Genomic DNA, 23,954 nt, shown 5'->3' with positions numbered 1-23,954 from the left:
ATGTTTGAGCGCAGAATATGTTCTAAGATTCGGTTCAAATGGCTCTGAGCACTATGGGACTTAACATCTGTGGTCATCAGTCCCCTAGAACTTAGAACTACTTAAACCTAACTAACCTAAGGACATCACACACATCCATGCCCAAGGCAGGATTCGAACCTGTGACCGTAGCAGTCGCGCGGTTCTGGACTGAGTGCCTAGAACCGTGTGACCTCCGCGGTCGGCCGGCCTAAGATTCAGCAACAAATTGATGTCAAGGTATTGGACGGTAGTTTTGAGGATCACTTCTACTACCCTTCTTGTAGATGGGTGTGACCTGTACTTTTTTGTTTGTTTGAGGGATTTAGAATATGTTATAGTTGGGAGAGGGACTAACTCGGCCATAAATTTAGTGTAGAATCTGACAGGGGACCCCATCGATTCCAGTAGTTTTGTTCATTTTTAATGATTTTAGCTGTTTCTCAACACCACTGACACTAATACTATTTTTATTCACCTTTTCTGTGGCACAAGGATTAAATGGGGCCAATTGTCCTGAGTTTTCCTTTGAAAAAGAACAATTCGAAAGCATTTCATCTTTTGCTTTGCTATACGCAGTTCAGTTCCTGTCTCATTCGCTACGGACTGGATAGTAGCTTTGATGCCCCTAACAGCCTTTACATATGACCAGAATTTCTTTGAGTTTTGTGAAAAATCACTTGACAGTAATCTGCTATAGTAGTCACTGAAGGCATCACACATTGTTATCTTGACAGCCAAATGTGTTTCGTTCAGCATCAGTCTAGCCATAGCCCTAGGCTTTATTTTATACTTATTATACAGTAATCTCTGTTTCTTTAGAAGTTTCTTTTCAGGGAATGTATACCATGGAGATTCCCTCCAATTATGAACTGTTCTACTGGGTACATATATATCCAGTGCAAGGTCAACTATTCTTTTAAACTTGAGCCAGTGTTCTGTACATGCTCCTTCACTACCCAGAAAGTTGTAAGTTCCTCATTGAGATGGACCCTACTGATTTTTTACCTAGTTTACTGAAAGTATGTCTTTCTGCTAGTTTTAGTTGTCCTTTGTACTATGGTAATCATTGTTGCCACAACCATATCATGGTTGCTGGCACCAGTTTTGATGTGTACATCCTCAAAGAGGTCAGGTCTATTTATTGTCATTAGAACCAGTATATTTCCACCATGAGTGGAGGTCCTAACTCACTGTTCAAGATAGTTTTCAGAGAAGGCATTAGTAATGTTTCACAGGAAGTATTATCTTGTATTAGTAATTGTTATGAGCTGAGCATTTTTATATATTCTTATCAGTACTGTTTGTAGCTTTGATTTTCAGGTACTTTCTTCTTTTTCAGGGAAGTCGAGACAACATGAGCATTGTGTTAGTCACCTTCCCAGGTGTGCCACAGCCTTCAGCTGAAGCACTGCAGCGTGAACGAGAACTTGAAGAATTAATAGAAAGGAGAATGACAGGTGGCTTCTTTAGTTTCTTATCTGCACATATGCTGGTTTGTTGTTGTTTAGCAGTTCACAGTCATGTAGTCATTAGCACCCAAACTAGATTCATGTAATCTCATAAGAAACTAAAATTTATCAAAAAAGCAACAGAAACGAGAAATGCAGCAAAAGATCTAAAGGTCTAGAGATGACAAAAATAAGAAGTATAAGTTGCTTAAAAGCAGCATGGTGGCTGTGCTAAGTGTTTGTCTTCACCACTTTTTGATAACTGGAAAGATTAACAGTAGTTTACTAGATGTTTGAAAATTTCTATATCGTATATAAAATAGAGGACAAGTCAGTAGCTAAATGTTTGGTTTACAAACATTTGTCCATCACGGACGTCCATGCTGAAAGGTTTTCTTGCCAGAGAAGAAATCTGTTCATCAAAGGATAGTTCCGTATCTATGCCACTGTCATCCTATAGTGAAAAGTTGTCTTGCCAGGGAAGAAATCCATTCATCAAAGGGTAGTTCCCTATGTGGATGCATCTTGAGAACACTTCTTTCCACATCAGTCGGGAAGGAGTTAATTGCCATCTGGTCTCTCACACCCAGGCTCTCTATCTTTAGCACTGAGGTCATTGCATGTACAGAAACTTTTCATGGTGTTGTAGTAAGCATTATGCTGATGTTCTTGACTGCTGCATCAACCAATTCATTATCTTGTATTCCCACATGCATTAGTACTCTACATAATATACGTTCTTTTCCTAGATGCTGCAGGTGAAGAAAAATGTACTGGATTGACTGGACCAGTACAAGCACTACACAGCATAAAGTGCACTCAGAAAATGAGAATAGATCAAGAATTTCATAGTTTGGGTACATATAAACGAGCTCGAGTGCCTTCAGTATGTCATATTTCTTGGTCCTAGTCAGGCACTGCAATTGATAAACTAGCTTGTGGATATGATTGAAATGCGCTGCTGATTAATTAATGTTGCCCTTGCTTGCTCGTATTAGAGCAGGTTAGCGTATAATTTTGATGCTTGCTTAATATGCTGTAACATAAGATTTCAAAAGTGTGCTATAGAGTACAATTTCTCTTGTATTTTGACCTATGCAATATACTTCTGGATCTTGTTATCAAACAGAGCAGAAGACAGCTCCAACCATGGCATGGATAGTAATGAAATGACATTTGGATCCTACAAAATGCTAAAAGACCTGCATTCACACACATTCCAAATAGCATTATTGGTCATTGACATTGTCCAGATGCCAATTCCACGAGTACTCACTTAAAAGTTTCAGTACTGGTTACTCACCAGTAGACTAGATCCCAAACACTTGATACATCATGGTGTTTCCTCCAGACATTTAATAGTGGCATGCAAGACTTGGATCAGAGGCTGACTGTGTGACTGAGTCTGTAGGTACCTGTGGACCCACAAAACCCTTCAGTGTGAGTAGTGTCAATGATCTTTGAACGTGGTCTGCATCTGGCACCCATAAGCCGGTATGTACCCAAATGAAATTTTTTAAAACGGGAGCAAATTCATTTTCAGTTCTGCAAGAGTTATGGCTAAGGTCCTTAAAATTAAGTTCCTCAAAGAGCTTAAATTTTTAAGATCCCTCACATATGGTAACCAAGACAACTTGTGGTTTAAAATTATGTCCAAAAAAGAAACTACATAGCATTCATTTATCTAACCTCTTTGATATCAGTTGCAGCTGATGTGTTGCTGTTGCTGATTTGGAGAAGATACAAAATATTCCTCATCCATGAAACACTGCACTTGTCTGATTCTTGACACTGTCACATTGCTGATTGCAATGACAAATTTGCTAACCTTGAGTACCACTTCCTTATACACAGTCTTCTGTTCAAAACTGTTTGGTATGGTAAATAGTGTGCATCTGGCCCTTATGCCAAGTTGTTGTTTCCATTTTATGCATAATACACTCCTGGAAATTGAAATAATAACACCGTGAATTCATTGTCCCAGGAAGGGGAAACTTTATTGACACATTCCTGGGGTCAGATGCATCACATGATCACACTGACAGAACCACAGGCACATAGACACAGGCAACAGAGCATGCACAATGTCGGCACTAGTACAGTGTATATCCACCTATCACAGCAATGCAGGCTGCTATTCTCCCATGGAGACGATCGTAGAGATGCTGGATGTAGTCCTGTGGAACGGCTTGCCATGCCATTTCCACCTGGCGCCTCAGTTAGACCAGCGTTCGTGCTGGACGTGCAGACTGCGTGAGACGATGCTTCATCCAGTCCCAAACATGCTCAATGGGGGACAGATCCGGAGATCTTGCTGGCCAGTTGACTTACACCTTCTAGAGCACGTTGGGTGGCACGGGATACATGCTGACGTGCATTGTCCTGTGGGAACAGCAAGTTCCCTTGCCAGTCTAGGAATGGTAGAACGATGGGTTCAATGACGGTTTGGATGTACCGTGCACTATTCAGTGTCCCCTCGACGATCACCAGAGGTGTTCGGCCAGTGTAGGAGATCGCTCCCCACACCATGATGCTGGGTGTTGGCCCTGTGTGCCTCGGTCGTATGCAGTCCTGATTGTGGCGCTCACCTGCACGGAGCCAAACACGCATACGACCATCATTGGCACCAAGGCAGAAGCGACTCTCATCGCTGAAGACGACACGTCTCCATTCGTCCCTCCATTCACGCCTGTCGCGACACCACTGGAGGCGGGCTGCACGATGTTGGGGCGTGAGTGGAAGACGGCCTAACGGTGTGCGGGACCGTAGCCCAGCTTCATGGAGACGGTTGCGAATGGTCCTCGCCGATACCCCAGGAACAACAGTGTCCCTAATTTGCTGGGAAGTGGCGGTGCGGTCCCCTACGGCACTGCGTAGGATCCTACGGTCTTGGCGTGCATCCGTGCATCGCTGCGGTCTGGTCCCAGGTCGACGGGCATGTGCACCTTCCGCCGACCACTGGCGACAACATCGATGTACTGTGGAGACCTCACGCCCCACGTGTTGAGCAATTCGGCGGTACGTTCACCCGGCCTCCCGCATGCCCACTATACGCCTTCGCTCAAAGTCCGTCAACTGCACATACGGTTCACGTCCACGCTATCGCGGCATGCTACCAGTGTTAAAGACTGCTATGGAGCTCCGTATGCCACGGCAAACTGGCTGACACTGACGGCGGCGGTGCACAAATGCTGCGCAGCTAGCGCCATTCGACGGCCAACACCGCGGTTCCTGGTGTGTCCGCTGTGCCGTGCGTGTGATCATTGCTTGTACAGCCCTCTCGCAGTGTCCGGAGCAAGTATGGTGGGTCTGACACACCGGTGTCAATGTGTTCTTTTTTCCATTTCCAGGAGTGTATTTTGACAACTGACCCACCCTGAAGAAGACGGGTTGGTCGGTTATCATAATATTGTGCTGAAAAGTAAAACAGCAACTCAGCAGAATATCTGAACATCTGAAAGCACACTATTAATCAGTCATGCCGAGAAAACCTGAGACATCGTTATTTGGTATGGTTTCCCTGACACTGCTACCTGAAAAATCAGTGTGACAGGAAAATCTGTATTAAGATGAAAAGCAGTCATAGAACTATCTGAGGTTGTTGTGTGTCTTAAGTGGTATTTCAGCCATTTTCAGGATAGAAAAAGCCATCTGCTGTGCTTTAATTAACCAGAAAAATCTGTCTGATTCAACAGGGTGTAGTTACTAAGAATCTATCAGGATTCCAGAACTCGAAGACAGTAACTCACCATCTACTCTTAAGGTCTTCCTACACAAGATAGAGGTGCACTAAGCTAAGCAAATGAGTATGTCCATTTCTTATGTGCGAAGAGTTGGAGTAATGTCATGCCTCCCATACACATCTAAGCAGATCCTGAAGGGACGGGGGTGGGATTTTTATGCACCCTTCAAAGGTTTCCTAACATGCCATAATGGTTAAGTGTTGTGTTACAACTTGCAGATAGTGCTGAATCCAGCTCCACATTGAGAAAGAGCCATTGCTAACTACACCTTTTTTTTGCATAGCAGTCCCAACTCTGCCTCCCACTAGTATATGTTGTTGTAACTGTTCTTAAACACTTTAGATCCTGAGTTGGTAACATGCAAGCATATCCTCAAAAATCTGATTGTATTTTCCTTGTTTTAAACAGTTGCAAATCTTGGAATGTTTCAAGTGTCGTACCCACATTTCCATTATTGAATAATCAAGAGTATATAATAAAATTCGTATGTAACATTTCGTTTTTGATTTTAAATGTACTTTCAAAGAGCAATTTATTTATAATATTTTCAGAATGAGTATTTCAGTGTGCCAAAGAGTGAGCACTGGTTTTGAAACTTCCTGACAGATTCAAACTGTTTGCTTTTAAAAGACCCGGACCTCCAACCTTGTGTTTATAAGCAGTGTGGGTGGTCTGACAGATATTCCAGTATGAGCAATAGCTGGCCTTAGTTAGTTAGTTAGTTAGTTAGTTAGTTATATTACTTGTTCCATGGATCATGAACACGATTCTTTCATAATGATGTGGAACGTGTCAAAGTACAAAAGATTCATTTATCCCAAATAATCTTTGTTAGTCTTATATACGGTACAATTGTTAATACTCACTGTATTTCTTTAGCCATGTCTAAAAATTCATCTATGGAGTAGAAGGAGTTGTCATTCAGGAATTCCCTTATCTTACTTTTGAATGCCGATTGGTTGTCTATCAGACTTTTGATATTGTTTGGCAAGTGACCAAAAATCTTTGTGGCAGTGTAATTCACCCCCTTTTGTGCCGATGTCAAATTCAATGAACGGTAGTGAAGGTCACCTTGTCTCCTAGTATTGCAGCTGTGGACTGTGCTATTAATTCTGAAGTGATCTGGGTTACTAACAACAAATTTCATTAGGCTGTATATATATTGTGAAGCTACTGGCAATATCCCTAATTCTTTAAATAATTGTCTACAAGATGATCTTGGATGAGCCCCAGACATTATTCTGATAACACGTTTTTGTGCAATAAATACCTTCTTTCTTAGTGATGAATTGCCCCAAAAGATGATTCCGTAAGAAAGCAACGAATGAAAATGTGCATGGTAAGCTAACTTACTGATATGCTTGTCTCCAAAATTTGCAATGACACTAATAGCATCGGTAGCTGAGCTCAATCGTTTCAGTAGATTGTCAATGTGTGTCTTCCAGTTTAAATTCTGATCAATACAGACACCCAGAAATTTTGAACAATCTGCTTTAGCTAAAGATTTTCCCCCACACTCTATATTTATTTCCGGTGTTATGCCTTTCCCTGTACTGAACTGTATGTACAGTGTTTTTTCAAAGTTCAGTGAAAGTCCATTTGTGGAAAACCTCCTAATAACTCTTTGAAAAACATTATTTGCATTTTCCTCAGCTGATTCTTGCTTTTTAGGCTTGATTACAATACTTGTGTCATCTGCAAAGAGAACCAAGTTTGCATCTTCATGAATATAATTAGGCAAGTCATTAACATATATTAAAAACAATAAAGGCCCCAAGACAGAACCCTGGGGTACCCCATTCTTGATACATCCCCAGTCTGAATAATCTGATGCCCTTTGTGTACTGTGTGGGTTTACTGTTTCAACCTTCTGCATTCTACCAGTTAAATAAGAAGTGAACCATCTGTGTACTGAACCATTCATTCCATAGTACTTCAGCTTATCTAAGAGGATTTCATGATCCACACAATCAAAAGCCTTAGAGAGATCACAGAAAATCCCAACTGGTGATGTTCTACTATCCTTACTGACTGAGGTATTCCAGCCTGACTCATGATCCACCTTCACAGCTTCACTTCTGCCTGTACCTTTCTCCTGCTTTCCTAACTTCTCAGAAGCACACCTGTCTGTGTTTGATCATAAAATATGACAGTGGAAAGTCCAGAATATAGTAATAATAATAATAATAATAATAGTAGTAGTAGTAGTAGTAGTAGTAGTAGTAGTAGTAACATGTAGCATAGATTGCTACTCACAATGAAGAGAGGAGGCATTGACTTGCAGAAAGACACAGTGAAAAAGAATGCTAGAAGTATTTCAGCTTTCATATAAATTTAAACTGCACTGTACATGTTGTCCTGAAAATACAGAGGTATCTGGAGCATAATCAGTGGTCATCTGACCTTCCTCAATCTATACAACTAGAAGCTCGTACCCTCACACTGGGTCACCTGTGCTCTTCAAGTGTAATATCCAGAGGAATAGACACATCTTGCTTCTATAGATTTTGACATCCACACTTTGTTCTGATTTTACTGCAAAAAGTTGTACTTCAAAATAAAATCACTTTCAAATTATATACTGTGAAATGTGCCATGTTGTGTGTGTGCCAGTTAACTTCATAAAGAAATTTTCAGTAACCATCGTTTATTAAAATTTTTGTGTTTTTATATGCTGCAGTTATTTGGCAGAATTACCACGAAGTTATTTCATAGTTGCAGAGTCTTATCATAGATTGATACAGGGTGATTCAAAAGTAACTGTACACACTTGATGGGTGTGGTGTATGGATCAAGATAAGAGTAAAATGTTAAATAAAGTTCTGCCTGAAACTGCTTTATTTTTTAGTTATGATGGATAATGTCATTTGTGGTAGGCATTACATCATGGGCCAATACAAGATTTCAGTGTGCCGTGTTCATCTGCATATCAACTGATGATGTTTTGTTGATGGTGCCCCTGCACATTTCATTTTGGTGGCAAGAGAGTTTCTCGAAGTTGCTTATTCCAATAAGTGGACAGGTCATGCAGGACCAGTTGCTTGGCCCACCAGACCTCCAATCTTAAACCCTAGACATCTACCTTTGGGGTTGTCTCAAGGAGCTCATGTGTGGTGTTGTATTTGAGAATGTAGCACAACAACAACAACAACATCGAGTTGAAAACAGCTGCACAACTGTGCAGAATGGGGTGAATGGAGCCTGCATCATCCCGAGAACGATCAGAAGTTGAGTGCATCACTGCTTCATCTGCATGGACATAAGTTTGAACATGTCCTGTGGTGAATGTATAGTTCGTAGTTGAGTTGAATTTTGGGTTGCTTCATGTTGTTTCTTTGCGAGAAGAATTAATTTTGTGTTGTTTGTGTCACATTCATGATCCCTTCTGTACTGTGTAACTCTGAAATAAACCAATTTCAGACAAAACTTTATTTAATTTTTTACTCTTATTTTGATGCATACATCACACCTAAGAAGTGTGTACAGTTACTTATGAATTACCTGTAAACTGTATCTCAAATTTATAATTTGGAACACTTCAGTTGTAGATTGTTTACAGACTTTTAAGTGGACAATGCTTGTGTGCACAATCCACCAATACTCTTTCAAGTCTAGTCAATGAATGCTGCGTTCCTTTGTCATGATCAAGATTCCATGGCCTGCTGTACATTGTGGGGAATAATAGACCTATTAGAATGTGCTGCAACATGAAGAAGACTGCCCTTTTCACTCTGTTTTGCAGATACACTGTATGCATCCTTTCTCAGGCACTTGCAAAAAATAAACAAAATTTCTGCGCAAAGTATGTAGGTCGAAACTGCTTCACTAACACATAGACACTTACAAAAGTCACAGCCATTATTTGTTGGTGGGGAAAGAGGTGGGAGACTGCTTGTCACTTCCCCCAAAGTGATATGTTACATCACTACTGAAAACCCTTTGTATAGAAATCTGAATTTAAAATAGCAAATTTTGTCATTTTTAGACATGCCTTACCTGGGCTCTCTGAAATTTCTTCTTGAACACAGTTGATATCATCCTGTCATATGCAATATCTTCCAAAAATAGCTATCTTCAAAATTAAGAAGTAACTCAAAAGCAGTATCATCATCAGTCAAATCGTGCGTCACCCAGCACCACGCGGATGCTGCTGAGACCACATGTGAGAAAGATGCTGCTCCAAATGTACCCACAAAACAAAAGAAATTAGAAGCTCCTTCAGTGTGTCAACATCATATAGCAAGCTACACTGGAACTATAGCCTCTACTGCAAAAACCTTAGAGCTGGAATTGTAAGGAAGTGGACAGGACAAAGAAATACTGAGAAAATGTGCCTGTAATATTACAGCTTGCTGACTTTCAGATGCATAAAACCCACCCACAAATTTTTACATGTTGGCTTTAAAGTGTTAGACAACTAAGGAAAATGTTAGGTATGAAGACCTGTAGATAGAAGCACAGGTGAGACTGGGAAGTTAATAGGTGCATCGTTATTGGTCATCTGCATTAAATTTCAAGAGGAATTACTAGTCCAAATTCATTCATATGTTCATGATAGCTTTAAACTCCAGTCACACACTAGTCAAACAAATTTTTTGTGCATGTACTCTCACACTTGGAAGTAAGTTCTTCAGTAGTGTAAACTTTATGCACAAATGTGTAGTAAAAAATAAAACTTCAAAGCAGGTAGTAGTCACTTATTAGTATAATGTTAATAAGTGTGAGATACTGCCCATAACAAAAAGAGCAAACCCAATAGCATGTAATTACAAGATTAATGGTGAACATTGTGAGCACATCACATTGTAGAAGTATTTAGGGTTAATATTAAGATGTGATGTGAAATGTAAGAAGCACACAAAATCGGTATTAGGGAAGGTGAATAGGAGATGGAGATTTATTGGGAAGTTTTGTGTGAAACAGATTGTATCTGCAAAGGAAACTGGATACATGATGCTAGTGCAGTCAGTACTAAAGAATTGTCTGCCATTTGCATTCCTTCTCAAATAAGCATGACAATAGACACTGCACAAATCCAGAGATGCACTGCTAAGATTATATATGTCAATATAACCCATATGAAAGTGAAATCGAATAGCACAGGTTAAGGATACAAATCTGTTGAGCATGGAGCAAGTTGGCTTTGATAAAGGGGTTCTTGAGTGGTAAGCCATTGAGTCCTTTTATTCAACATTTATTTTGGCACACACACAATATTACAGTTTTTGGTTCTTATCAACTGTCTCACTGGATGTTCAGAATAAATTCTCCAACAGGGTAACAGGCTTATGGCCCACAAACAGTTAATAAGTTAATAATTGTGCACAATCTTAACAAAACAAACATTAAGAAGGGCCAACGAGCTTCAGCCCTTAACAGTTAAGAATTTAAGCAACTAGCAAAACTTATGAAAAAAGCTCAACATATTAGAAATCTCTTGGCCACATTAAATAAGGTTCAATAGAGTAAATAGTGCCTCATGTGGCATTTGGTACTTGTAATCAAAACACCAATTTCAAACATTCTGCTCACTAGAAACTTACAGAAGTAACACATGGCACACAGCCATGCTGTACAGTCTTCTGTTGGAATGAGTTTTGTCAAATAAAACTCTGATAGTAAAGAGTATTAATTAAAAATACAAGATAATAACAATGTTTGTAAATACAATGATTTGCTGTCTTGACAACCATCACAGCACTTTACCCCAGCCGTACAGATAACCATTCAGGGGCACTTGTTCAATAAAGTGGCGTCTGCTCTGTCACACCTGGCTGAAGTACAACTGTCAACAACCACATGTGCCATCCACCAGTGTGTCATGCCTCGTGCCAAATTAACTACGTGATTCACAAATTGCTAGAGGGATTCTACAACATAGAGAGGGGTACAATTAAGTCACATATAATAAAGCACGTTAATTATGTGAGGATTAACAGTATCACCTCTCTCAGCTGAGCCAATGGCTGCAACTGACACTGTAATAAATAAAATTTAAACAAATTATAATGACATTGATCAACAGTTCAACTAACAAAATAGAATACAGTCCAGTGCTGACAGAGCACCTGCTGGAATGTTAGTCTACACAAAGTGCATCATGCAAGACCAAGCTTTAATCAGATGTTTAAAATAATGGCCTAATGGCCTGTCGTTTGTTGTAGATATCAGATGGAATAATCACCAAGTGAATTTAAGAGTTAAATATATCTGAAGAAAATTAACTTGTCTGTTGTGTCCAGGAAAGTCCCTCTGTTAACCAGACATCTAGGATGAGAGTGAATCTTCAGCTTCCTGACCAAAGGTGAAAATGTTCACAGTGAAAAGAAAAACAGTGGAAAGTCCAAGATGGAGCAACAATAATATGGAAAAGTTAGACTGCTAACCACGGAGAAGTGGTGGTGAGTCACAGAGAGGCACAATGAAAAAGAACACTTGGCATATTGTCAGCTTTCAAACAAAGTCCTTCAGAGCGCGCGCGCGCGCGCACACACACACACACACACACACACACACACACACACACACACACACACACACACACACACTGGCTCACGACCTTAGCACTCATGTTCCAGCCACCCCCTGACCAACCTATCTTGTACTTGATCCTCCATAGCACCACACCCTCCACCTGGCCCCACCGCCCAGGTGACTTCACCACCACTGCACACATGTTAGTGTACATGTTTGTCAAGCTTAGGTGCCGTATTTTTTTTTGTTTTTGTATTGATATTGTGTGCTACAAAAATACACAGTTTATTTTGTGCACAGTAAAAGCTTCTCAAAAACGCAACATTTTTTGTACAATTAGTTGTGTGAAAGTGTACAGAAATGTGATGTTAGCGTTTAAAACTGTTACCTGTATTCCAAGTTAAGAGTTGAAGAGGGCTCCATTATTATGGAAAAAGGTATTTTTGGTGATAAAACCAGCATGCTTGTTAAAAACATGAAGAAACAAATCATACTTGAATAATAAGTGATCTGAAAGTACACCAAATTACCAAACAGTATTAAACAGATGTTAAATGCTTATTTATAGGTTTGTTCCAAAAACTTTGTGCAATGTACATATATTATTATGCAGCAGCTAACACCATCTGTCACTTCAGAGTGCAGTGATTTAGTGTTAGGAGTGCATAGGTCCAGCACTTTACAGTGTGTGGCGGAGGGCACGTTACGTGCCACTGCATTACCTTCCTTTCCTGTTCCAGTCACTTATGGTTTGCGGGAAGAACGACTGCCGGAAAGTCTCCTTGTGCACTCGAATCTCTCTAATTTTACATTCATGATCTCCTCGGGAGGTATAAGTAGGGAGAAGCAATATATTCGATACCTCATCCAGAAATGCACCCTCTCGAAACCTGGACAGCAAGCTACACCACGATGCAGAGCACCTCTCTTGCAGAGCACCTCTCTTGAGTTTGCTAAACATCTCCATCACGCTTACCAAATAACCCTATGACAAAACACGCCCCTCTTCTTTGTATCTTCTCTGTCTCCTTTGTCAACCCGACCCGGTACGGATCCCACATTAATGAGCAGTACTCAAGTATAGGTCGAATGAGTGTTTTGTAAGCCACCTCCTTTGTTGGTGGACTACATTTTCTAAGGACTCTCCCAGTGAATCTCAACCTGGCACCCGCCTTACCAACAATTAATTTTATATGATCATTCCACTTCAAATCGTTCCATACGCATACTCCCAGATATTTTACAGAAGTAACTGCTACCAGTGTTTGTTCCACTATCATATAAACATACAAAAAGGATCCTTCTTTCTATGTATTCGCAATACCTTACGTTTGTCTATGTTAAGGGTTAGTTGCCACTCCCTGCACCAAGTGCCTATCTGCTGCAGATCTTCCTGCATTTCGCTGCAATTTTCTAATGCTGCAACTTCTCTGTATACTACAGCATCATCCACAAAAAGCCACATGGAACTTCTGACACTATCTACTTGGTCATTTATATATATTGTGAAAAGCAATGGTCCCATAACACTTCCCTGTGGCACGCCAGATGTTACTTTAACGTCTGTAGATGTCTCTACATTGAGAACAACATGCTGTTTTGTGTTTGCTAAAAACTCTTCAATCCAGCCACACAGATGGTCTGATATTCCATATGCTCTTACTTTGTTTATCAGGTGACAGTGCGGAACTGTATCACCATTGCCATTGTAATTTGCACTTCAACATTTCCAAGACATTTCTTTCAGAATTATTGTGTTTATTATCTTTTCTTCCAAACTTTTTGAGGTTTTTAAATAATTTATTGGGATTTTTTTGTTCTCCATAAATCCTTGTTTTCTCTAGAATTTTGGAAACATTTAGTACAGGGATATTAGGGTATTTCACATATCGAATTGGCCTTACTTGTCTTTTCTTTGGTGTAGCAGTAGAAAATGGTATTCTGTGAGTAGGCGTTGATACGAATGTGAAGGTAAGATAGAGAGTGAGTTACTGTGAATATTTCAGTGATGGGGTTGTGATCAGAACTGGCAGCAAACTAAAGCCAACACCCATCATTCAGATATACAGAAAGATGTTACAAGAGAGCATGAAGAGACAGAGAAAGTATAGGAGGATACTGAACAGTTTACTGTACATAGAAAGGGATATGATAACCTAAAAGAGACAGAGGAAGTACATGAGGATAATGAACAGTTAATCCTATATATGAAGGAATATGATCATCTAATATCACGGGGGATTGGAAAGTGGTAACAGGGGAGACTTCATTAGAGAATATGTGCTTGGTTGTAGGAATGATAGAGGGGAAATATCAGTTGAGTTTTGCAATAAATTTTAGGTAGTAATAGCAATACACTGTTCAAAAATCATGAGAGAAGATGAATACTTGGAAAAAGCCTAGAGATAGAAGATGATTCCAGTTGGATTACGTCATGGTCAGACAGAGATTCTGAAATCAGATACTGGATTGTACGGAGTACCAAGGAGCAGATATAGACTTGTATCACAATTTAGTAATGATGAAGAGTAGACTTAAGTTAAGAGAATCATCCAGAAGAACTACTGTGGAAATAAATGGTTTACTGACGTATTGCAGAATGGTGAGATGCATTTGAAGTTATCCAAAACTGGAGACACTACGATAATGAATACCACAGTAGGCATTACAGCTGAAGAGAAATGGACAATGGACATTCCTAAAAAGGGTAATGCCAGCAGCAGTTGATGTTTGAAGTGATTGCTGTATCAAGCAGAAATCCACAGTCTTTGAAGGCTAGCCCCTGTTTTGACTGGAACCGGAGTTGGTATCTCAGGGCCCTGAAGGTGGCATAATACATTGCTGATACTGGTAGCCCAGTAAAGTAACAGTTTGGAAATTAGATGGCTGAAAGGTGTTGATTCGACATTCTGTACTGAATAGATGAGTCCGACAACCATCTCTGATAGGATGGACTCGTAGAGTTCTAATTTTTGTTCCTGCACTCTTTTTCCTTGATATTCTTACAGACATGCAACTTGACTTAACCAAACTACTTTGTAGTAATATGTAAAGTCTCCATACTCATAATTTTCTGATCTTTCATTCTCGTGTACAGGATAGTGAATCCTGTCTTGATCATTGTAAATGTTTGCTATTTTGTTGTCTACTACATCTTTAAATTCTTTTTGCATCATATTGGTACATCGTTTCATAGGAAATTTGCAGTACCCGTCACTTATGCGATTGTGTAATAGATATTGAGACTTCTCATCTGTATCTTCTGTCATTCTCATCATTTTTAAACTTTTGTGACAACAGATCACTGTACTGCCTCTTTTTGTGCAAACAGCCACTGGACCTGTGGATGCCCTTCATACCATGAAACGTAAACAGTGCTGACACCTTGATACTGCCGTACAGAAGAGAGTTGTGCCAACTGAAAAATGTCACACGACAATACTAAGTGAAATGTCGTGCTGTACTGAGCACTGCAGGCAAAGACCGAGCAAAGTCAAGGAAGGTCAAGTTGTGGCCCACAGACTATGCACGCATGAAATTTGGCATACTGTGGCCAGTCCTACTCTACAGCTTCAAAAAAGGAATGTTACACAGACTGGTCATGTAGCTGTAATAGTTAAGATACAGTCGTCAAATGCAAAAGGTTGTGGGCTAGAACATTGTAAGGTGCTTTCATTTTATTTTTTATTTGTAAGTCATTATTAAAATGTGTGCACATTATTTTTACCCAGTTAATTGGATTAAATCTAAATTTTTATCTTTTCCTTTGTCACAACATTTTAATCATTGTTTTGACTTTTTCAATTGCTCTTATGTCTTCTTCCTTTTTCCACTCAAAATTTTTGTGCATGCTAGTTTAATTATTTTTATTTATCGGTCATAATGTATACACATTTGAAAATGCTGATTTATTGCTTAAAAAAAAGACAAAATAATAATATTAGGAAAAGTGCAGATTGCTGCTCACCATAAAAATGACCTGTTGAGTTGCAGACAGGCATAACGAAAAGACTGTTACACTTTGTAGCTTTTGGCCAAAGCCTTCTTCAGCAAAGAACACACACACACACACACACACACACACACACACACACACACACACACACACACACACATACACGCCAAGCACACCTTAGGCACACATGACTGCTACCACTGGCAGCTCTGACCAGAATGTGACTGTTAAGTGAGTATCAATCGGGAATGGGGTGTGAGTATCAATCGGGAATGGGGTGAGGAAGGAGGAGGGATAGCAGGGAACAATTGGTGGGAGAGAAGAGCACTGTCTGGTGGAGTGTGCAGGGACTAGAGACTGCCGGGCTCAGTGTCGAGAGGTGAGGCATGGAAGAAAAGAAAGTGGAGCAGAAAAGAAGAGGAACGGGAAAGGGGAAAGGACTGCAGGAACACTGGCAGAAGGCAGCACACATTGAGAGTGAGGGAATGTGAAATGAAGGAGATGATAGGACGAAGGGCTGAAACTGTTGGGTGGAGTGTGTGGTGACAGTAGGTTACTGTAGGTTGAGGCTGGGATAATGTTGGGAGTGGAGGACATATTGTAAGGACTCTCATGTGCATGGTTCAGAATAGCTAGTGGTGGAGGGGAGGATCCAGTGTTGTGAAGTAGGCATTGAAATAGAGCGTATTTTGTTCAAACGCATGTTGTACAACTTGTTGGTCTATTTTACTCTTGGCCTCAGTTTGGCAGTTTGTTGGACACTTAGTTGGTGGTCATATCAATATAAAAAAAAAAAACTGCGCAATGGTTGCAGCATAGCTGGTATATAACATGGCTGCTTTCACGGGTGGCACCCTTTTGATGAACTAAGACAAACCTGTGACAGGAGTGGAATTGGAAGTGCTGAGTGCATGGATTGCACAGGTCTTGTACCTGGCTCCTCCACAGGGGTATGATCCCTTTGGCAAGGGGCTGGTATTGGGAGTAGCTTAGGGATGGACTAGGATTTGTGGAGGTCGGGTGTCGATGGAACACTACTTTAGGAAGTTTGGGAAGGATCTTGGATATGGTGTCCCTCATTTTAGGGTGTGATGATAGCCCAAACAAAGGATGCGGTTCAGTTGCTCCAGTCCAGGGTGGTTTTGGTTGATGAAGGGGGCACTGTTTTGTATCTGGTTCTTGGAGGTGGTGGGAGAATTGGTTGTCTATCAGGAAATGCCATGGGATATCTTCATGATCTAGACTCAGAGCCAGGACATCATATCCTCATTCTTTCACAATCTCAACACCACCTCTTCCATTCACTTCACCTGCCACCTTCCTAGATATTAGCCTCTTCCTTTCTGATGGCTCCATTCACACCTCTGTCCACATAAAACCCTCCATCCACACCAACATTTTGACAGCTGCTATCCCACCCACATAAAAAAAAAATTATTCCTACAGCCTTGCCACACAAGAACTGCAGCCAAAAGAACTTCTTTGGCCAGTATGCTGAAGATCTCATCTAAGTATCCACAGGCAGGCACTATCCCCCGAACTGAGACCGCAAACAGATTTCCTTTACCATCCCCACACATTCAGTCCTCCTGCCACCCCCCAAGAGCCCCTTCATCACCCAACACAATACCACCACAGTCCGGAGCAACTGAACCACATCCTTCGTCAGGGCTTTGATAATCTATTATAATTCCTAAAATTTGGGACATCTTACCAAAGATCCTTCCCACACCTCTAAAATGGTGTTCCATTGCCCACCCAACTTCTACAACATCCTAGTCCATCCCTATACCGCTCTCAATCCCAACCTCCTGCCACAGGGATCATCTCCCTGTGGAAGACAGGTGCGAGACCAGCCCAATCCACTCACTTTGCATTTCCTATTCCAGTCTTGTTACAGGCATATCTTACCACATAAAAAGCTATGCCACCTGTGAAAGCCGTCATGCTGTATACCAGCTCTGCTGCAACTATTGCACAGCTTTTTATATTGATATGACCACCAACTAGCAGTCCAACAACAACAGTCACTGCCAAACTTTGCCCAAGAGCAAAATAGACCACCATGTGGAACATCACTAACTTGAACACAACGTGCTTGATTTCAATGGCTGCTTCACAACCCAGACCATCTGGATCCTCCCCTCCACCACCAGCTATTCTGAACTGCACAGATGGGAGTTATCCTTACAACACATTGTGCACTCCCAAATGAGCCTGGCCTCAACTATGGTAACCTCCTATCCCCACATCCACCTCCCAACAGTTTCCGCTCCCCTCGTCCTATTACCCCTCTACCTTTTTGCTCGCCGCCTCTTATCACTCGGTTCCTATCGACTCCTTTGTTTCCCCCCTCCCCATGTGCCACCTCCTGGCGTCTATAGTCCCTGAACACTCTGCCAGATGGTATGCTTCTGCCATCTCTCCCCCTACTTGTAACATGCTACCCTTCCCCTCTTCCCTGCGCCACACCATGTCTACGCCTATATCCACACGGGTACTCTGCAAATCACACTTAAGTGCACAGCAGAGGGTTCATCGAACAGCCTTCACAATAAAACACTATTATTCCACTCTAGAGCAGCGTGCGAAAAAGATGAACACCTATGTCTTCCCTTTTGAGCTGTGATTTCCCATGTTTTATTATTATTATGTTTCTCCCTATGTAGGTCGGGATCATCAAAATATTTTCGCATTTGGAGGAGTAAGTTGGTGACTGAAATTTTGTGAGAAGATCGCTCCACAATTAGAAAAGTCCCATTTTAATGATGTCCACCCTAAATCCTGCATCATATCCCTGACACTCTCCCTCCTGTTTCTCAATAATACAAAATGTGCTGCTCTTCTTGATCTTTCTTGAGGTACTCCGTTAACACTATCTGGTAATGATCCCGCACCGTGCAGCAGTACTCCAAAAGAGGACGGACAAGCATAATGTAGGCATTTCCAGAATGAGATTTTCACTCTGCAGCGGAGTGTGCGCTGATATGAAACTGCCTGGCAGATTAAAACTGTGTGCCGGACCGAGACTCGAACTCGGGACCTTTGCCTTTCGCGGGCAGAGCACTTGCCCGCGAAAGGCAAAGGTCCCGAGGTTGAGTCTGCACACAGTTTTAATCTGCCAGGAAGTTTCATAATGTAGGCAGTCTAGTAGATTTGTTGCATCTTCTAAGTGTTCTGCCAGTAAAATGTAGTCTTTAGTTTGCCTTCCCCACAACTTTTTTTGTGTGGGTCCTCCCCCCATTTAAGTTGTTCGTAATTGTAATTCCTGGGTATGTAGTTGAATTTACAGCCTTTAGATTTGACTGATTTATCATGTAACCGAAGTTTAATGGACTCCTTTTAGCACGCGTGTGGATGACCTCACACTTCTCATTATTTAGGGTCAATTGCCAGTTATCGCACCATACAGATATCTTCTCTAAACCATTTTGCAATATTTTTTTAGATCTTCTGATGATCTTATTAGATGATAAATAACAGCATTGTCTGAAAACAACGTAAGGTGACTGCTCAGATCCTCTTCTAAATCATTTATACAGATAAGGAAGAGCAGAGGGATATAACATGGCCTTGCCGAACACCAGAAATCGGTTCTGTCTTACTCAATGACTTTTCATAAGTTACTGTGAACTCGCTGACATGAAATCTGAGGTGCGGTGTCAAAAGCCTTCTGGAAATCTACAAGTACGGAACCAATTTGAAATTCTGTGTCAGTAGCATTCAACACTTTGTGTGAGTACAGAGCCAGTTGTGTTTCACAAGATTGATGTTTTTGAATCCATGTTGACTGTGGGTCAGTGTACAGTACTCTTTGACATTATTCATGTTGGCTAGGATGATCCAAAATCCTGCTGCAAATCAATGTTAATGACAGGGGCCTGTAATTTGGTGGATTTCTGCTATTGCCTTTCTTGAATGTTAATCACTATTCATGTTACATTGGCATTCCAGTTGGAGCTGCCGGTTTTAGCAATTTTATGTGCGCGTGCGTGTGTATGTGCGCGGGCGCGTGTGTGCTTGCTTATGTGTGCATGTTTGCTTTGCTGAATAAAGCTTTGGCCACAAGCTGTAATGTCTTAAAAATCTTTTAGTTGTGCCTGTCTACAACTCAATAGGTCACCTGCACAGTGAGTAACAATCTATCCTTTCCCCAGTATTGTTAGTATTCCAACTTGGTGTTTCCATATTTTGAAAAGGCAAAAATAATCTATACTGACTGTGTAATGGTGTCAAAGATGTATTTTTGTTGCAAGATACACATTCTTTAAATGGTAGCCATTGTACAAACGTTTAATATATAAATTCTTGTGAAGGAAGGAATTGTCATGAAAGAAGGTATTATAAATAAAATGAAATTCAAGCAAAGTGAGGAATAGATAGAATCAATGCGAAGAGATGGACAAAAATATATGATGACAAAACAGAAGAAATTAAATAAAACAATGGGAATTCCAGAAAGGAATATTAACAATGTAGGAAAAGACAGATTGCTACACTTTAAAGAAGACATGTTAAATTGCTGACAGGTACAGTTAAAAGACACTAACTTTAAATCTAATTTAATACAAAACGTTAATTAAAATTAGATGAATAAAAATTCCAGGTGGAAAAAGAATATTAGAAAGAAAGAATGAGAACAGTTCAAATAGTTGAAATGTTGATTAAAAGGACATGAGAAAGGAATAGAAATAAAAAATACATCAAAACCAATTAATTGAATAAAAATAACGATCAAAGTTCTTTTGTGAAGATTTAAATAAATTTCAAAGCAGCTAATGAGCTTTAAACCCACAACCTTTCGCATGTGAATAGTGCACCTTATCCGTTACGCTACACGAGTGATATGTATGATGTTCTTTTTTTAAAGCTGTACAGTACCACTCAGATTTATTTATTTATTTATTTTGCATTGATTAGCCTACATCACTGTATAGATGGTTTCTAAAAGACGATCCCACTGCTGTGGACCTCTGCTTGTAAGACTTGTGTTACACCTCCCACTGTATTTTGGTAATGGTCCTTGTAAATCGACTGCCACCTTACCTTCTGTTTTTTAGGTAATAAAGTGTGCATAAAACCCGTATGCAGCACTGTTGTGCTTTTTGTTTTCTGGCACACCTCACAGCTCCTCAGCAGCACATTTGAAGCTCTTTTTGGGGACAACCAACCCCGTTCTATAGTGGTTTTTAAGCTTTCCTTCTGTTTTTAGTTTCTCCAATTTTTTGAGTTTTGTCCCCATTGCTGCTGGTTTCCTTTTTTTTTAAGTCACAGACTGGGCGCTAATGACTGTAGCAGTTTTGCGCTCCTCAGCAGGCTTCTTACTTGTCTTGGAATGTTGAAAAACCAACAATTGCATCAGAGTTTCTCCAAGTGTTTCTTTGGGCTGCGTAAGGTGTGTATGCCACACTCTTATCTCTATACCTTGATATACATGTTTTCCATGCTGCTTTTTTCACATTTGCTCGCTCGCACAGTTATATATTCTTTTAACATCAGTCTTTCAACATTCTGTTCTCTTCTTTGGTTTTTCACCATCCTTCGCACAGTTCTTTCTTGTGCAACCCATTCAATGACACAAATATCTTATTTGAACAATCGAAGCTCCGGGTTGGAGTATGGGCAATGTGAGGAAAAGACAGATTGCTACTTATCATGAAGACGATACGTTAAGTTGCAGACATTAAAGGACACTTACACATTAGCTTTCAGCCACAGCTTGTGTTGGAAAAAGAAAGAGAAACCCACACACACTCATTCGCTCAAGCAAGCACACCTCTTGAACACATGACTGCCATCTCCAGCAGGTTGGACCAGATTGCAACTGTCATGTGGATTGGAAGCAGCAATCTGGAGAGGGCGAGGAAGGGAAAGGCATTGCAGGGTAGGGGTGGAGGGGAGAGGAGTTCTATGTGGTGGAGTGTGCAGTGACTACACTTCCAGCAAGGCACAGTGTCAGCAGGCTGCGGGGCAGGAAGGTGGGGAGGGAAGGTGGCATGGGGTGGTAGGGGAGGGCAAAGAGCAAAAAAGGAGAGGAACACGGAAATGTTGGGATGCAAACATAGAGGTGGTGATAGACTGGGGGGTGGGGGGTGACTGTTAAGTGAATATCAATCAGGAATAGGGTGGGGAAGGAGGAGGGATAGCAGGGTACAAGTGGGGGGAGAGAAGAGCACTGTCTTGTAGAGTGTGCAAGGACTAGAGACTGCCAGGCTCAGCATTGAGAGGTGAGGCACGGAAGAAAAGAAAGTGGAGCAGAAAAGAGGAGGAACAGGAAAGGAGAAAGGACTGCAGGAACACGGGCAGAAGGCAGCACACATTGAGAGTTGTTGGGTGGAGTATGTGGGGACAGTATGTTACTGTAGGTTGAGGCTGGGATAATTTTGGGAGTGGAAAATGTGCTGTAAGGATAAATCTCATGTGAGCAGTTAAGAAAAGCTGATGATGGAGGGGAGGGCCCAGATGACTTGGGTAATGAAGTAGCTATGTTGTGCCACAGTTGGGTCTAACCAATTCTTGGCCACAGTTTGGTGGTGGACCATTCATTCCAGTGCAAAGCTGGTTGGTAGTCGTACCAATATACACAAGCTGTGCAATGATTGCAGCAGAACTGTTATTTAATATGAGTAATTTCACCAGTGGGCCGGTCTCTTATGGGCTAGAATAAGCCTGTGACAGGACTGGAATAGGACGAGTTGGGTGGTTGGATTGGGCAGATCTTATACCTGGCTCTTCCACAGGGATGTGATCCTCGTGGCCAGGAGTCGGTATTGGGAGTGGCATAGTGATGGATTAGGATGTTGTGGAGTTAGGGTAGACAGGGATGGACTAGGTTGTTGTGAAGGTTGGGTAGGCAAAGGAAGACCACTTTAGGAGGCCTGGGAAGGAACTTGGCTAGGATGTCTCTCATTTCAGGGCGATAGGTAATCATATCCCTGGTGAAGGATGTGCTTCAGTCGTTCCAGTCTGGGGTCGTACCAGGTGATGGAGAGGACACTCTTTTGTGGCTGGTTCTTGGGAGTGGTGGGAGGATTGGGGGTGTAAGTGGGAGATGGCATGGGAGATCTGTTTGCAGACTTGGTCAGAGGGATAGTGCCTGTCTGTGAAGGCCTTGGTGAGACCTTCGGCATACTGGGCAAGTGAGTTCCTGTCACGAGATCCCGGATGGCCGGGCTGTGTGGGAGGAATTTGTTTATGTGAAAGGCGTGACAGTTGTCAAAACGCAGGTATTGCTGGTGGTTTTAATGTAGACAGTGGTGTGTATGTTTAATCCAAATGGCAACATTCTATATTGAGAATAGTGTCCTTTATGCAGAGTGCTGTATATTGCCTCAACTCCAAATCCAGTAGAACTTGATGATATCCTGAAGTTAGATTGAACTAGTGAAAACTGTCGCACATTCAGGTTTTTGTGGCAGTTCATGTATGTTCTGTAGGTGACCTCTTTCGGGTTCAAAAATTTTATTAACTTGATGGACACCGAAAGGTAGCCTGACTGTTCTGCCACTATGAATAATAGAATGTTATACTGATTACGTGTCATTCCTGTCACGACAGTCGCTAGCATTACTTGCAACTCTTTCTTGATAACATATTTTCTTGCCTGTGAATTCGATAAGGGGGTATAAAATAAAGTTTTTGTGGTATTCTTATTTTCTATGGTAGGCCCCTTTAGTACTCTGGTTGTCTGACAAAAACTTCCTAGTATTTTTCTGTGAATTCGATTAGCATTATAACTGCCTTGAATTCTAAGCTCACTATCTTCTTGCATATTTCATCTCCTGAAAGTTCAGCTTCTCCTTTAAGAATTATACTACCTTGAGTGTTTCACCTCTGCCTCCTCTTCTTCATGTTCACATGCATTTAAGTGGTATGTACGGGAAAAACCTCACACTTGGTCTACTGTTGTTTTCTTATAAAACTTTTATCTTCTTTCTTTCTCTTCTTCATAAAATCTTAATTTGCTGCTCCTGTAGTCTGTTTTCACCTGATGCTCCATCAACCAATCTGGTCCCACAGTGACCTTTTGCAAATTTGGCTTGATGGCTGTGTTCATATGATGTACTTCTCCATCCATTTCTACATCCAACAGTACTTGAGAGTGAACTGGTTTCCCATATTCACCCTCAACACCTTTTATTTTGTAACCACTAACCAGTAAACTCATTAGCTTAACTTCTGATGTGAATAATTTATTATAGACACTGCCTGTTATTGCACATGTTGAATTCCTTTATCAATTAACGACTTTGTCTTTTGCCCACACATTTTAACCTCAGAAGTAAAGGTAATTACTGCCTTATTCTCTTACAT

General features: G+C 41.0%; 1 protein-coding gene across 15 annotated transcripts in view; it reads left to right on the top strand.

Annotated features, from left to right (window-relative positions):
* Window positions 1-23,954, top strand: part of LOC126267244 (protein phosphatase 1B-like) — a 244,760-nt gene that overhangs the window by 76,436 nt on the left and 144,370 nt on the right. For all 15 annotated transcript variants that reach the window (XM_049972246.1, XM_049972243.1, XM_049972244.1 and 12 more), the window contains one exon: window positions 1,361-1,478. In XM_049972246.1, the coding sequence (XP_049828203.1) occupies window positions 1,361-1,478 (118 nt within the window). The remainder of the gene's footprint in view (window positions 1-1,360; window positions 1,479-23,954) is intronic.

This window comes from Schistocerca gregaria, chromosome 4 (genome assembly GCF_023897955.1).
Source record: "Schistocerca gregaria isolate iqSchGreg1 chromosome 4, iqSchGreg1.2, whole genome shotgun sequence".
Classification (NCBI taxonomy): domain Eukaryota; kingdom Metazoa; phylum Arthropoda; class Insecta; order Orthoptera; family Acrididae; genus Schistocerca; species Schistocerca gregaria.
Note: the sequence above shows the minus strand (reverse complement) of the source record. Positions and strands in the feature narration are given on the sequence as shown.